This window comes from Arachis ipaensis, chromosome B7, assembly GCF_059453495.1.
Source record: "Arachis ipaensis isolate K30076 ecotype BB chromosome B7, ASM5945349v1, whole genome shotgun sequence".
Lineage (NCBI taxonomy): Eukaryota > Viridiplantae > Streptophyta > Magnoliopsida > Fabales > Fabaceae > Arachis > Arachis ipaensis.
In genome coordinates, this window is record NC_142442.1 from 137332491 (window position 1) to 137349463 (window position 16973).

At 36.9% G+C, this 16973-nt stretch overlaps 2 protein-coding genes and 1 long non-coding RNA gene across 5 annotated transcripts; all 3 read left to right on the forward strand.

Annotated features, from left to right (window-relative positions):
* Positions 1-2324: 2324 nt before the first annotated feature.
* On the forward strand, positions 2325-4339 carry LOC107607856 (uncharacterized). The gene is made up of 2 exons (XM_016309757.3): positions 2325-2646; positions 3219-4339. The coding sequence occupies exon 2, from the start codon at positions 3231-3233 to the stop codon at positions 4167-4169; it is 939 nt and encodes a 312-aa protein (XP_016165243.1). The 5' UTR covers positions 2325-2646; positions 3219-3230; the 3' UTR covers positions 4170-4339.
* Positions 4340-6449: 2110 nt separating this feature from the next.
* Positions 6450-13310, forward strand: LOC107606113 (putative pentatricopeptide repeat-containing protein At3g23330). Of its 3 annotated transcripts, none has more exons than XM_088493079.1 (5): positions 6450-6792; positions 7550-7811; positions 8486-8821; positions 9026-9590; positions 10686-13310. In XM_088493079.1, exon 5 carries the CDS (start codon positions 11143-11145, stop codon positions 13216-13218), a length of 2076 nt encoding a protein of 691 aa, XP_088349205.1. In that variant the 5' UTR covers positions 6450-6792; positions 7550-7811; positions 8486-8821; positions 9026-9590; positions 10686-11142; the 3' UTR covers positions 13219-13310. The 3 variants fall into 3 exon arrangements, with proteins under 3 accessions (XP_088349205.1, XP_088349206.1, XP_088349207.1); XM_088493080.1 differs by adding an exon at positions 7260-7299 and having other exon boundaries at positions 6454-6792; positions 8486-9590; XM_088493081.1 differs by having other exon boundaries at positions 6454-6792; positions 8626-8821.
* A 741-nt stretch (positions 13311-14051) lies between these two features.
* LOC148554305 (uncharacterized) lies at positions 14052-14625 on the forward strand. Its single transcript, XR_015892104.1, has 2 exons — positions 14052-14186; positions 14291-14625. It is a non-coding gene; the product is annotated as an uncharacterized LOC148554305 (long non-coding RNA).
* Positions 14626-16973: the final 2348 nt, after the last annotated feature.

Consider the following 16973-nt stretch of genomic DNA (forward strand, 5'->3'; position numbering starts at 1 on the left):
TTGCTTCTTGTTTGCATCAGATGCAGGTTTGTTGGAGCTGTAGCTGGCAACACAATTTCAATCATGACTGATTGATTAGCTCCTACAGTAGGAGTGACATTGCTGGGAGGTGGATTAGTGACAGTAGCAGTATTATCAGCAAGAGCAGAGTAATCAGACAGATATACAGGTATAGCAGATAATGATGCATGTATGCCATTGTGTATATTAGAAGTATCATTTATAGAATGCAATGTAGGAGGTGTATGCAAGGAGCAAGGAGGAGGGAGGGGGTTTGGGGTTGGGGTTGTGGTGAGAGGAAGAGGTTGAATAGAGGGAAGAGGATTGAGATTGAAAGTGGGGTTGGGGACTAGTTGTGGGGTAGCTAGATGAGGTTGGGGTTTGAAAAGTTGGGGGTAAGGGAATTTAGATTCATTGAAGAATATATTTCTTGAGATAATCTCTTTTCCCTTTGGGGATAAGCACCTGTATCCTCTGTGGTCTGTGGCATATCCAATTAATATTGATTTTTTTATCTGTGATCAAACTTGTGTGCATTGTATGGTCTTAGCAAGGGGTAGCAAGTGCAACCAAACGGTTTTAAAAATTCATAGTCTGATTTTTTGTTGGTGAGGGCTTCTAATGGGTTTTGTTGTTGAGAAGGTGGGTGGGTAACCTGTTTATAAGGTAGGTGGTAGTCATGGTTAAGTCTTCCCAAAATGTGAGAGATAGGTTGGCTTGTGCTAGTAAGGTGAGGGATGTTTCAGTGATGTGTCTGTGCCTTCTCTCAGCAGTGCCATTCTGTTGATGGGTATAAGGACAAGTAAGTCTATATTGGATGCCGTGTTTAGTAAGAAATTGTTTGAATGCCAGGGACATGTACTCTCCTCCATTGTCTATCTGTAATGTTTTAATTTTCAATCATATTTGGATTTCAATAGCTGCTTTATAATGCTGGAAGGCTTTAAAAGCCTGAGCTTTGGTATTAAGCAAGTAGGTGGTGGTATATTTGGTACACGCATCAATGAAACAGATATAATAACAAAAACCTAACCTACTATATACTGGTGCTAGCCTCCAAACATCAGAAAATATTAATTCTAAAGGTGCATATGATGTAGAAGAATCAGGATATGGCAATTGGTGTATTTTGCTTATGCAGCAAGCATGCCATAGTGAAGGGACAAGACTAATTTTATTTATTGCATCAGCCAATTTTGGCACATTATGTTGGTTCATTACAAGAGTAACTACTTTATCAAAGGGATGACCTAATTTTCTATGCCACTACTGAGTTATGTCACTAACTCTTTTACAAGTGATATTTGCTGCTATAGAATCAGGCTTCTTTGTTACAGACTCAAGAGGACTATTGTTTTTTTATATTTCTTTTTCTTTTGCATGCAGACCAGAATTTTTATTGCAAATGGAACTATCAATAATTTGATTTTCTGATTTGTCTTTGTCTTTTTCTTTTTCTTTTTTTTTCATACAGGACAGAATTTGGTTTGCAAGTGACTCCAGCTGAGTTTGTTGAATTTGGTTTTGCAGCATGTGAGTGTGAAGAGTTGGGACATTGGTTAGGAAGATTTGGTTTTTCTTTGGGATCATAGATTGGGAATTTTGGTTTTTCAGACATATTGGTGATATTGCAGGTTGGTGTAATGGGTGGGGAAGGTAAATGCTTGGTTTTAGTGACTCTTGGGATAACTTGAATCCCTTCAAATTTGTATAGTCCTTCCTTAAGTAAGCCTTGAAGGAGTATCTTTTTGGACATCTGACATTGCAAAAATAAGACCAGAATTCAAAAGATATACAGTTGTCTAGTGCAAACTTAGCAACACTAACAAGATTTTTAGAGATGGTGGGTATATGTAGTAAGTTTCTTAGTGTGAAAGATCTATTGGATAAGGATGCATGCATAAAGGAACTTCTAATATGCTCATTTTTCATACCTTGGTCATTACTTCCATACACATTTTTTGTGCCCTCATAATCTGATCCTGTGGCAAGGTTTCTTTGATCGAATGTGATGTGATGCGAAGCTCCTAAGTCAGGGAGAGCTGATGGCAACGTGAGGAGTGCTTGTGGATTCGCTGTTGTAGGTGACTGCATTCTTGGATCTTGATAATGTTGTTGATTACCTGAGGCATTATAGAATACCATTGAGGGTGGTTGAGCTGTCGTTAGGGATTGCAGTTGAAGATTTATGAATTCTGGATTGAACCTGTGGTAACACTGTACAACTGTATGTCCTATCTTTCCACATAATTGGCACTGAGGTCTGCTACCTTGACACCATGTAGATCTTCCAGAACCTCTGAAGTAGCCTCTGCCTCGCGTTCCTCAAAAACTACATCTGTTGCGGTGGTGATAGTTTTTGTCTTGAGCTTTTTCTTGTTCCTCATTGCTTTGAGCAACATTTGCATGAATCAGCCCTAGATCTGTCTTTCTGAACCTATCAATCAGCTCTTCTTCTGTGAGCAATTGTGATTCAAATTCGCTTTCTGACATGTGGTCCATTCTTGCCATTGTAATTGTAATGAATGCTCTATATTCCTCACTGAAACCTCCTAGCGTAGTTTCTATGTATTCTTCCTTTTTCGACACTACTTCAGGGTTAGCCTTTTCCAAAGGAAGAAGAAAAAGCAGTGAGGTTTTCAAAAGGTTCTTTCCCTTAAAACTCTCTTTCTTTCTTTCTTTCACTTTTTCTGTGTCAGTGTGTTAGTTGGTGTTTCTTGCTTTGGTAAAATGATGATGATGATGATGATTGTACATTAAGGAATCTATAAGAAGAAACACATGTTTCTATTTGGAATGAGAGAATGCTTCTAGGTTCTAAATTGCAATGCTGCATTCAGAATTTTCTTGGTAACAATTCTTGTCGAATGAAGTTCTATACCCTTGGCTCAATTATAACTGCAATTTGCATTTCTTTGATGCTTTGTTTTGATTCTGATTCTCATACAAGACCAAAATCTTGAAATTCTGCAGCTTCTTTTTCTTGGAACTGTTCCTGTGTCTTTTGTCCTCTGCTGCATTGGATTCTTTTTCCAATTCCAACTCCATATTGTTTTCAATTTTCTTATAGCACCAATTTACAAAGATGAATGATATAATGTGAACTCATCTATAACCAAAACATAATATCATTTTAATTTTCTTGATAAATTTGTTACATGTTGCTGGGAAATGCCTAGTTTGATTTTCAAATTACATTTGATTTCTGAGTTCTGCAGAAACTACACTACATGTTACTCAAAGATCTAATGGAAGAAAAACGGTTAAACCTTAGCCAGCCACTTCTATCGGTGCGGCGATACTCATCGACAAAGTCCTCCAAAAGGAGCAAGAGAGATAGCAATTCATCAACAAGATTACCCTCTCCACCTTCATACAAATCAGATTTAAAGTCAGGTCCAGTTAGAACTGCAGGTGCTGTTCCATTTGTGTGGGAAAAAGCTCCTGGAAAACCAAAAGAACAGAGCAATTCACATAAGCATGGTCTAATCACTCCAAATCCTCCACCAGGGAAGGTTTCAAAGGTAAATAGGAAGCAATGTTTTGATGCAGTTTCGACTTGTGGAAGCAATAATGTTTCTGATTCTGTAAGGATTTCAGACAAAGAGGAAGTTAAGGAAAAGGAAAAGGTAGCAGGTTCTGATTCAGATGATGAGAATTTTGTAGATGCTCTTGAGACACTTTCAAGGACTGAATCATTCTTCATGAGCACTACTAGTGTTTTTGATGATCAAGAGGTCCTGGAACAATCTAGAAGCTTATCATCATTGTCCAGCAATCGCGATTTCATAATCGACAGGTTCTTGCCGGCAGCAAAGGCCTTGACATCCGGAACACAGCCATATGCATCATCCTTCAGGAAGACAATTGTAGGACAAGAACAACAACGAAAAGAGGTTAAGAAAGTTTTGAGACCAGAAATTTCCCTGCCTCTTAGTCAGCATAGGCCTAAAGCTCTGCCTTGTTATGGCGAAGATAAAACCGGAGACTGCAATGGAGCCGAAAACTTCACGGCCACTGGTTGTGGATTGTTTCCTAAGCTATGTCTTCTTAGTCCAATTGGAGGATCAAGAAATGAGGATAAGACTCAAAGTTCTGCAGTTCATGGAATGCAAGCAAAATCAGTTGCTTCCCATTGTGTCATGCACAAGAGAAGACCAGAGAAATGAAGGCAAAGAGATTAAGAAATAAAAGAAAGGAATTTTTTGTTTTTTTAGAATAAACTATTTTGTACGCTTGTGTTTATAATACCATATACTTGGTTGGTTTCACAGGTAAATGCATAATAATGGTTCCTTTTTATTCAATTCAGCATTGAATTCTTTTGTGTGCAGATCAAAATAACAGAATGTAACTTATGTATAAGCACATTATGTTCTGATTAATTTTAGCTAGGTGCCACGTGGCGTGTGGGATCGTGTAACAATGAAGGTGAAGAAATCATGGTACAGAGTACAGACAAATAAAGTGATTGTAATAATGATATACTATATGGTCCAAGACTATGGATGAAATTAAAATTTGTTGCACAGGGCCAAAGGAAGAGACCAACCGTGTTTTACGTGTTAGGTCACTCAAGTGTATATATAAGATATGATCTTGTCCATTTCTTTATTTCTTCTTTAATTTCTTGCTAATAAAATTAGGAATATGCTAAATCAAAACTTGAGGGATTACTTTAAACATTCCTTGTTAATATTGATATTTAATGTATGTTATACTTAAGAGAAAATACAGATTTATAGTGAGAGTAATTATAGTTTAGGCCTCTTGTGGAAAAAAAATTATGATTTATGTCTGTGCTTGGGACTATAAGAATATTTGCGGAGAGTAACAGGAATGAATAAATTCTCCTTTTTTTTTTTTTTTTTTACCAAATATAGGAGACTCGAACCCGCAACCTCTTAATTGAGTATGGGGAGACTATGCCATTTGAACTATAACTCATTGGCAATGAATAAATTCTCCTTGTACGTACTGAAGGGAGATTATATATAGTTATAATTATTGTCCCAAGATGAGAAGGATATTGCGACATTACCAAAATAAGGTAAAAACTCAAGTGCCATCGACTTCATGTGAAGTTGATAACTGAGAGCTGTTAGATAAAAATTTAATCAAATCAGTCAAATTATCTAACAGCTCTCAACTATCAACTTCACGTGAAGTCGACTGCAGTTAAGTTTCCACCCCAAAACAATTGATTTAAGAAAAGAACATCGCCATGTTTCTCTGGTCCCCTAAATAAAGTAATAAACCTAGGTTGGAAGAAGAAATGAAAAAATAAAAAATAAATGAACCCTAGTATTGTTGTTGTAAAAATCAGACCGACCCGTCAGTCGAACCGAAATATCGGTCACCGGGCTACCAAACTGGATCGAGCGGCAATAGGAATATATGGTTATGAAAATCGGAATGGACCGGCTAGTTGAACCGGTCCAACCGTGAATTGAACTTTGATACAATTCGATCCACTGTCAAAACCCGCTCTATTCAAAATCGTTTTTGAACCGTTGAACCAGCTGATCAGACCGAACCAGAACCCGGCTGGTTCTAATGAAACGTCGACGTTTAAGGTTCTGTGCCTAGGGATCAAAAAATCCTCTTCCTCCTCGAGCCATTTCTGATTTTCCAGTTCCTCAGACTCTCTCAACTCTCAACCCTAGGTTATAGCCTTCGCCACCGCTGTAAGGAGAGACTCAGCGTCGCCGCCGTCCATTGTGCTCAGGGGCCATCGCCGCAGGGAGTGAGAAACTGCCATCGTTCGCTGGGTTGTGGTCGTGCTCCAAGCCTCCCCCTGTTCACTCTCACGGTCTCACCAATCTCAGCTTCTTCTTCGAGTTCGGTGTCCGACGTTGTCTTCTTCTACTCAGCCCCACTTCATATGGCTTCCCGTGGTGGCTCCGTAGACTGTGGTAACTAAGAAGATTATAGCTACTGCAAAAACTATTAGAAGCACCAAAACCCCAACAACTAATGCTACATTTCTACTACAGGAATAGGAACATTGTTTTTCTTCTTCTTAATTGTTTCGATGTGTTGGTTGCATGATGATGCAGAACTACATAGGTATAGATTTTGCCCCACAATAGTATTTTCAATTAAAATAAAATGATTAAAATTAGATAAAGAATTAAGAATATCTTTGATTACTAGTCATTAGAAACTTTAGACTTTGGATTTTTGACTATTTGCCTAGTTCTGAAAACCGAACCGGACCGACCAGTTCAACCAGATTAACGGGGAATCGATCACTAAGCCGGTTCGATTAGCTTTATAAACCGTTTAGCAAAAAAAAAAACGATCAAAATACCGGCCGAACCGGTAAACCGCTGAAACCGGCCGATTTTTTAAAGGATTTCCGGTTCGAAAACCCCTCCAAACGGCGCCGTTTTAATTCCTAAAAAAAAAAAAAAAAAAAATCTAAATCCCCATTCCCCACCGCACCCAAGCGAAGCCCCATTCCTCTCCTCTCTGAAACTGAAGTGAACATTTGAAATTTATAGCACAGAACCCTAGCCCTCCAGCTCTCCATCCCCGCAGCCACCGCAGCCCCGCAACCACCGCATCCCCGCATCCCCCACAACCCCGCAGCCACGCTTCGTTGTCATAGCCGAACTCGTCTCCACTGGGTAGAGGCATCGCGTGCGGAAGCTCCGTCGCTTTCGCAGGAGCTGTGTCGCCGTTGTAGGAACCTCCGTCGTCTCTTCTGTTCGAGCTCTATCTCTTTGTGTTTGCCGGTGTCGTCGTCTCCTCTGTCGTCTCCATCACTCCCCTTCCTTCTCGCTGCCGGTAAGCACTGTGACTTCGATTTTGGTAATACTGTGTTCGCCGGTGTCATCGCTTCCTCGTCGTCTCCTCTGTGTTTCCTGATTTTACTGTTGTTAATAATTGAGTTGCTGCTTTAGGGTTTGTCATTCTGAATTACAGATTTTGTCAATTTTTGCTTATTTTGTTTTGCTGAGTTGCCTATGTTTATGAAACTGGAGTTGGTTATGCTGATTCTCAGATTCTGAATTGCTATTTTTGTTGATTTTGGAGCGTGATTGCCAGGATAGAACTTTTGTTTCTGTTGCATTCTTTTTTCTATTTTGTTGATTGTAACGATTGTGAGTTGTTGTTTTTGTTTTTTTTTTTATTTTGTTTTTGTTGATTATAATAATTCTGAGTTGTTATTTTTATTATTATGATTTTGGAATAATTTGTTGATTATGATCTGTGGCGCGGCTGCTGGTGTTCTGCTGCCTTTCGCGCACCAGTAGGTGGTGTCCTCTTTGCCCTTGAAGAGGCAGCTTCATGGTATCTATCTATTTCTGCTTAGACTATTCATTCTTACTCTCTCAATCTCATACTATCTATAGCTTGTAAATTTGATATTGAGGGAAAGAAAAACTTACTTACCAATCCAATTTTTCTAACATTCTCTATAAAATGTTAACTAGATGTAAGAGTTTACGTTGCTTTGATCATCAATGTGTAAAAAGAGTAGCAAACAAAGATGTTACATAGCATAGCCTGAAAACTCATCATTTTCTTTGTTTTTCTTTAGGTGGAGGAGTGCTCTTTGGTGGAGGACATTTTTCACCACAGCAGTAGTTGCTATTGTTTTAAGAGCTGCAATTCAGCTTTACGCCACCAGGAAATGCGGCTTATTCGGAGAAGGTGGTCTGATAATGTATGATGTTGGTTCTTCCCAAGGTAACATACAGCGCCGGCGACTTACTAGCAGCAATACTATTGGGGGTCATTGGAGGAGTTCTTGGAATTAATAAGTAATTGATTATCTAAGTTATTTCTTTTGGTCTTAAAAGGTATGAAACTCAACATCTTAGCTCTATTGATGAAAGATTATAGGTTGAATTTATATATTTGAAATTATATATAGGTTTTTTAATAATTTTATTTAATATTTAATTAAACCGGTTGAACCCCGGTCGAACCAGTGAACCAGTAAACCAGTAACTTTACCGGTTTATTGACCGGTCCGGTTCTCGCAACCTTGCTATTTGCTATTAACTAAGAATGCATGCCTCAATAATAGTGAACCTTTAATTTCTTTGATCTATTAAGGAGTTCACTGGGAACTAAACCAGTGAAGTTGTATTCTCCAAGTTTCTGCGAAAATAGAAATTGCTATGACACCCTTTTCTCTTTTATAACCAAATAAACTGTACTTATCATCTAAACAGGGGATTAACTTATAAAAATTTTAGTGATTGTAGCTGTATCAGAAAAATAAGGTATAGATCCACTTAAGCTATTATTTGATTAATCACTATTATGTCAACTTGACAGTAATTGTGTGCGAAGTTTGAATGTTGTTAATTTCACATTGCAAAGTTTGAACTTGTGATTTTAATTTACTGATTATTGATTTTGAATGTATTGTGATTATTGATTTTGAATGTATTGTGATTATTGATTAATGATGTGTTGCTGAGTTGTTGTGTTTGTTTTATTGTTTTGTGATTTAATTTTTACTCAGATTGTGATGCCTTGGTGATTTATTGATTTCAATTATGGATAATAGTATGAACCAAGAAACATTTGCGAATATCCATCTGTGGATAATAATTTTGGCTGCAAATCTTCCCATTTCGAACGATACGGCTAATCTTAATGCAGGGAAGATGAATAACTGGTAGTGGTTGTAACGGAAGCAATTTAACTAACTTCCTTCGATGGAATCTCCTCTTTCTCTTGAATTCTGGAAACAGCATCATGGGTTTGCTTAACCTAAGGCTCAATTATAATGCTTCTTCTGCTGCTATTCACTCTCCTTTCTCTTTCAACAATCACTCATCTATCACACTTTCTTCTGATAAGTTCATTTCTTTCCTCATTTCATTTCATGTAATCATATATTCATGTTCTTTTTCTCTTTCATAATTAGTTGCTCTTTTTATTCATTAAAAAATTAATTTGCTTATTTATTTATTAATTCAATTTGCATACTTATTTATTTATTTATTTATAATTATGTTTTAGAGTGTTTATTTATAATTTATTATTTTTATTATAAAACGATTTTTCCGGTTAGACGACGGTTAAACCGGTTGGACCAGTAAACCAATGAACCAATGACTAGAGCGGTTCGATGACTGGTCCGGTTTTCAGAACCTTGATCAGACTTGCATCCCCAACCTCAGTCGCGCTCTCACTCTCACTCTCACAGGCTCTCACACTCTCACCTCTCTACCTCACTCACCTTCACCACACGGTCACCGCCTCGTCTCCGCGCCTCTCGCCGGAAACTCTGCCTCATCTCCGTGCCGCCAGTTGTTGATCGCATCTGCTTCGTCCGCGTCCCTGCTCGCCTCCGTCTGTGTTGTCCTGGCCGTGTTGGCTCCGCTGTGGCACGCCTTCTCTGCATCCGCCTCCGCCTCGTGCCTCCTCTGTCTCTTCTTCCTCCGTCTCTGTTGCCCTCGTGTTGGCTCCCTCCTCTGCCGGGTCTGCTCTGCTTGTGCCGGAGCCCTGCTCATGCGGCCACCATCTCCTCGCCGGTGGCCTGCCTCTGCAACGGTGGAACAGCCCCAACCCGTCCCTGACTGCTGACTTTTGTTCTACTTCTAGCCTTCTGCAGTGGAGAGGTGAGTTTTTTTTTTTTTAAAGTTATTCTATGTTACTTTTTTTGGACTTGATTTTTGCTGTTTTAATGTAGGTTTAGAAGAGACAAATTGATGCTAATTGTATTTGTACTTAAAAATGATTGATTAATTTGTAATAGGTTTAGATAATTGTAAAACTCAAGTTCAAAAAATTAATATATATTTATAGATGATGGTGCAATGGTGCATTTGGAGTTACAATTGAATAAATAACATGACTTGGATGTTAGCATAATTTGACATCAGTAACCTGTGTAGTTCTATCTTAGCACATCATAGTTTAACTTGTGCATTTATGTAAATCCCGAGAGCATTATGGGCAAGCATGTGAACATAAGATGTTTGTCCATTACAAGAATGCTCAAGTTATTTGATTACTTCATGGATATGCAGTATAAACCTTGTCCACTTATGCAATACTGAAGATAAATTCTGTCATTGATGTACAAGGATGCGTCATGTACAATTTTCATTAATGGAAAATGGATCCCTGTTGGAAATGATATATAGAAATTCTCAATAGTCAACCTTTTATCATGTGGTTTCTTTCTTTCAGAGAGTAATGGAAGATTACTTGCCCCACACATTTAGTATCATCTGTTGTAAATGTGGATGATTTTGACTTACATTGTCTTTGCTTATATCCTATGAGCTCCAAATATGGATTTTTTTTTTTTTAGTGAAAATGGATGGGTCAAAACCAAACCATTAGTCCATTTATATGATAAAAATTGTATTTGAAAAGTTCAGTTCATAGATGGCCCAATTAATAAATATGACCTCCATTAAGAAATAAATGTCCACTTTTGAAATTTTACTTTTTCATAAATAATTGAACGTGATGGCTAATGGATTAATGAACGATTTTACAACCTTAACAGATTTATATATGATATATGGATGAGGCCAAGGCAATTGTAACAAAATTGCAAGCCTCATTTTTATATGGTGATTTTATTGCCTCTTACTTGTACTTGTACATGCTTTTCATTTGTTTTGCGATTTTGAAAATTCTATTTCTTTTTGTTTGGCAATGTTGATTTCTCATTTTCATATTTTGTTATTTGACTCATTCAGGCTGCAGCTTGGTACAATTGAAGCTGCTGAAGTTTATATTTCAATGATTTGCAATTAAAGGACTATCTTTAGCTTGATATGTCTCTTATGGGTTAAGAACTGTGGCAAGATGGATTTAATTTCCAAACATATAAGATCATGGACGAAACACAAGAAGATGCAGACCCATCAGACCAAGGGTCCTCTAATGTTTGATGGTGGCCTTCTGACTTTGTTGAAAAATTTGGATCTGTTTCATCGGCCTTAAACAATAAAGAACCCCGTAGACATTCTGGTAATGATATTTTGTCACCTAGAAAGCATCAGAAATTCTCTGGAGCACAGGAATTCAACAAGATCCAATTCCAAATGAATTTTATTCAATCATTCCGGTGAGGATTTATTATGCCATTTTTATTTGGTTGTAGTTTTACATTGTTCAATAGTGATTCTCATCCATGAATCACGACATGCAAGCATGAGTTGCGTGCGCGAGGCCAAAAAACTCCATGCCCGCATTGTGAAGACCAAAGGATCTTGGCACTCAGACAACTCCTCCATTCTCTCACTCTACACCAACCTTAACCTCTACCAGGATTCAATCCTCCTTTTCCGTTCCCTTCGTTCCCCTCCTCCTCTTGCTTGGAGCTCCATCATCAAGTGCTACACTTTTCATGGCTTCTTCCACCATTCCTTCTCTTCCTTTAGTCAAATGAGGGCACTTGGCATTCGCCCTAACCGCCACGTCTTCCCTTCTCTCCTTAAAGCCTGCACCCTCTTGAAGGACTTCTACCTTGGCCAATCTCTTCATGCTTGCATCCTTCGCCTCGGCTTCGATTTTGATTTGTACACAGCCAATGCCTTGATGAATATGTATTCTAAGTTTCATGGCTTGTGGGGCTGTGCAGGTAAGGTGCTTGATGGATTGTCTGAGAGAGGCAAAGCCAACTGCAGCACCATGGTTGCTGTCACTATGAACATAGATAATGTCAGAAAGGTATTTGATAGAATGCCTGTGAGGGATGTTGTTTCTTGGAGCACTGTCATCGCCGGAAATGCTCAAAATGGCATGTATGAGGAAGCGTTGGCCTTGGTCAGGGAGATGGCTAGAGCCCACTTGAAGCCTGATGCCTATACTTTGTCAAGCATTCTCCCTATCTTTGCAGAGCATGCTGATCTTATTAAAGGAAAGGAGATTCATGGATATGCTATCAGAAATGGGTTGGATGCGGATGTTTTCATCGGAAGCAGCTTAATTGACATGTACGCAAAATGTACTCGCGTCGAATACTCGCTTCGTTCCTTCTACCTCTTGCCCAAGAGGGATGCTATTTCTTGGAACTCTATCATTGCAGGCTCTGTGCAGAATGGTAAATTCGATCAGGGGCTCATGTTCTTCCGCCAAATGTTGAAGGACAAAGTCAAACCCATGCATGTTTCCTTCTCCAGTGTAATACCGGCTTGTGCTCACTTGACTACCCTCAGTTTGGGGAAACAGATCCATGGATATATTATTAGAATTGGATTTGATGATAATAAATTTATAGCGAGCTCTCTGATGGATATGTATGCCAAATGTGGCAACATCAAGATGGCTAGATATATTTTTGACAAAATAGAGGCAAATGACATGGTATCATGGACCGCCATCATTATGGGATGCGCTATGCATGGCCATGCTCTTGATGCAGTTTTCTTCTTTGAGCAGATGCTAATGGATGGAGTAGAACCCAACTATGTGGCATTTATGGCTGTTCTAACGGCTTGCAGTCATGCAGGGTTGGTAGATGAAGCTTGGAAGTATTTCTACAGTATGGAACAGGAGTTTGGTATTACTCCTGGCCTGGAGCACTATGCTGCTGTTGCCGACTTGCTTGGCAGAGCTGGAAGATTGGAGGAAGCCTATGACTTTATCTGCAGAATGAGAGTTCAACCAACCGGAAGTGTGTGGTCGACATTGTTGGCTGCTTGTAGGGCTCATAAGAATGTTGAATTAGCCGAGAAGGTTCTCGACAAGATAATTTTGGTCGATCCTGAAAACATAGGTGCTTATATTTTGATGTCAAACATCTATTCATCAGCTCAAAGATGGAAAGATGCTTCAAAGTTGAGAACCTACATGAGGAAAAAGGGCTTGAAGAAGACTCCAGCATGCAGCTGGATTGAAGTTGGAAACAAAGTCCATACTTTTACGGCTGGAGATAAATCACATCCATATTACGACAAAATAAACGAGGCATTGTATGTATTATTGGAGCAGATGGAGAAAGAAGGTTATGTTCTTGACACAAGTGAAGCACTTCATGATGTTGATGAGGAACACAAACGTGACTTGTTACTCACCCACAGTGAGAGGCTTGCCATAGCATTTGGCATCATTAGCACTCCTGCAGGTACAACTATCCGCGTAATAAAGAATATTCGGGTTTGTGTGGACTGCCATACAGCAATTAAGTTTATTGCAAAGATTGTTAACAGGGAAATCATTGTCAGGGATAATAGCAGATTTCACCATTTTAAGAATGGATCTTGTTCATGTGGAGATTATTGGTAATATTAATGTAGCAACTATGGTTGAATTCTCAGAATATAGTGGTTTTTCATTCTCAAGTTTATAATTGAAAAGAGCAAACCTCCATGACCTGATCCTTTACTTGTGCTATTCTATAATCTTCTTTCTCTCAATCTCTCTCTCTCTCTTTCTCACACACACAGCGCCATTGCTTCACAGTATTATACTGAGTCATGCTAACATGGCACCATGACTTTTGCACTTGAGAACATTGAGTAAGTTCTGAGAGTCAAAGTTTGCATTTTTGCAATGAGGGCGTGGAGGGTTCATCCACCAAATGGCGTTTTGAAGTGGGTTTTTATTTGGATGAGTTTTTGTTTCATTGTATTCAAAGTTGGACCACTCTCCCAATGGCCATTGAAGGAGGCCACAACTATTCATTCTCCATGTTCTCCATGTGAATGCTTTTGCTCTCTGGCTGGGTATCCCTTCGATCCTTCGGGTAAGTTTCTCCCCTACTCTTTCGTTTAAAACGCACGCACACAATTAGTTTAGGGCTTCTTACTCAAATTACAATGGTCTAAACTTCTACCGATATTGATTGATTTACTTTTAAATATACTATTATTATTTTAAGAGAGAATACAGATTTACAGTGAGAGACAGTAATTAAAATTTTGGTTTCGCTAGGGAATCAACTAGAAGTGTAGTCAACTAGAGCTAATTAATTGAAAAACAAGAAAATTGGCTTGAGTTGGCTTATGCTGTAGTTAGCTCCCTAGACTTTTTCTTAAAATTTAGGCCTATTGTCATAAACAAAAAATAATTATGATTTATGTCTGTGCTTGCCTGCTTGGATACTATCCGAATAATTGCAGGGCAACGGAAAGGAATAAATTCTCCTTGTATGTACTGAAGGGAGATTATATATAGTTAGAAGGATATTGCTGACATTACCAAAACAATTAATTTAAGAAAAGAAACATCACACTGGGGATTTGATTACAATTGTATGTTATTTTCTGTTTCTATTATTATTTTTATTATTAATTACGCATGCATGTGCCCACATCTGCTACAAAATTTCTAAACAATTTGATTTTACTTTCTACAGGTGTCATGAAATATAGCACGTTACCTTGCTCGAGATGGTTTCATGATTCACTTCACATGTTAGTGACTACACATACATACATTGCACTAACGAATTAAAAAGTAACAACATATATAATTTATCAATATGTTAGGTGTACATTAAAATCAGTTACCAAAATTAGCTACTAGAATAGAATATACATTAGAATACAAAATATACATTAAAAATAAATTAAATTATACATATATTTATATATAAATACATGGTGTATATAGTGATCGATTTTGATGACTAATTTTAGTGTGTAAATAACATTTTGATAATTTAATATACAATTAATTATTTGTGTAAAAGTTTTTTATATTAACAGTGTCATATATATGATCATACACTTGCCGCCGCATGATTATGGAACATTATTGTTCAAATAAAAGTGATGTATAATGGATGATTTAATTATGTTTTAACGATGATATTCGTTATTGCTATAATTGTTCAAGTGGATGCGTTCTGTATATTTAAGGAAGATGAAATTATTGAAATGATACTGTTTCTTGTAATAATAATTCAGGGGGATGGAAGTGTTTCCATTAAGGAAGATGAAATTCACTTTCAAACTCAAGAAAATTTTGAAGTAGTGATAATAATAAGATGAAAGTAAAAAGTAGGATTATATTTGATGTGCCACTAATGTTAAAATTTTATAGGACTATTTAACTTGATCATGTTATTAAAAACAAATAAAAATGGACTTAAATTGCATGAAATGAACGGTGTGAAATTAATTACATTATCCAATTATAATTTATAAAGTCCCAAACAAGTAAACTCAATTGATTTTTAAATATATTTAATTCGGTGTGAAATTAATTACATTATCCAATTATAATTTATAAAGTCCCAAACAAGTAAACTCAATTGATTTTTAAATATATTTAATTCTGTATACGACTAATCAAAAAATTCTTATTGGTTGAGAATGTAAAGTAATTTAATTTATATATTATCAGTTTATACGATTTAATTTTCAAAATTAAATATTGAATTAAAAATATTAATACTTACAACAATTATTTCAATAATATAAATATAATTATTTGATAACATTAAAAAAAACAGAAATGGATAACATTACAAATTTTACATAGTAATGTATCAAAAGGAAAACCATAAATATAAATGTACAAAACAAAATTATTACATGTACTATACTCATCAAGTCATCATCCAATTGGTAGTTATATATATATATATGACATTGAACATCATCATCACCCTACAGAAAGAATAGTGGTGATGTTTTTATTTACACGCAGAATAAGACTCCAATAGTTGCTTGGTTCAACCTCAGCCATTTATAGAGTGGTGGACTTGTGGTCATGCAATTGTAAGTGCACAATCATGGCCAAAATATAACACCATCTCTTTTTAATTAATTACATAGTTGGAAAATTATTGAATAGAAGATTATAAGGGTATGTTTGAAAAGCAGCAGAAGCTATCTTTTTTTTTTTTTGAATTATGAAAAGTCACGATACGCGTATTTGACACCATCTTAAAAATAGCTTTTAACTTTTTGAAAAGTTAATTCACAACTTTTTGAAAAAGTAGAAATATATGACTTTTCTTTTTCGATAAGTCATTCTATCACTTCTGTAAAAACAAATTGACTTCAAAACAAAAAATATCTACCACCATTTTCACGCAAAGGTTCCATCTGCTAGAAGTATTGGTCTTTCACCATCATTTTCACGCAATGTTCCATCTATTGGAAGTATTGACCCTCCACCATCATTTTCACATAATGATTCATCTGCTGAAAGTATTGACCATCCACCACCATTTTAAAACAATCTACATGTATTCCATCTATTGGAAGTATTGCCCCTTTTTTGAGTAACACTTGCTGCCCTTTTAAATTGCTTTAGGAGATATTTCTGCTTTTTGTCTCGTCACTAGTCAAGAGACATTTTCTTTTTGTCTCTAACCAATGAGAATATATTTTTCAATTTTGTCTCCTTCGAACAGAACCAGAAATTGAGTAGAAGAGAGAGAGAGAATCACACCCAGAAGTATTGTAACAACCCCGATTTTCGAGTACGCGAGATCTTTTCTGAAAGTACGAATTTCTCCGGAAGATCAGTAAGGGAAAACCTTTGATATATCATCAAGTATCTCAATCTTCATTGTCATTATGTCATCTTTAAGTTAGAACCTTTTCCGAGACAAGCTCGATAACGCGGTCGCGAAGAACCTAGTTTTTGAACCGTATCGATTAGGAGTTTTGATTTGATTTTTCGTAAATAGTCTCAGTTTGACAAACCGGACCCGATTTATGAGAGAAGAGAGATAATAGGATGATATTATCATTATATTAGTATTAGAAGTTTTTTGAATGATATTATAAGGTTACCTGATCAGTTTTAGTTAAAAACAGAAAAACCGGTTTAACCGGGTTCACAATTTACTGGTGCAGCTTAGCACCAGCACTCTCTGATGACTTTAGCAATGCTAAGGCCTCATTATTCATGTTTTATTCTCATAATAAATATGTTACTAGTGTCATTTATGCTAGTAGCTCAGAAAATAATTTTTAGAGATGTTTTTACAAGTGTTCCGATACATCTAGTTTTAGTAGTTATACACCTGAGATATTTTAATATTATTTTAATCCACCTCCAAGCCAACCAATCACAACTCA

What these genes read in the sequence shown, in the direction of transcription:
- LOC107607856 (XM_016309757.3), top strand. Translation starts at nt 3,231, where the DNA reads ATGTTACTCAAAGATCTAATGGAAGAAAAACGGTTAAACCTTAGCCAG.
- LOC107606113 (XM_088493079.1), top strand. Translation starts at nt 11,143, where the DNA reads ATGAGTTGCGTGCGCGAGGCCAAAAAACTCCATGCCCGCATTGTGAAG.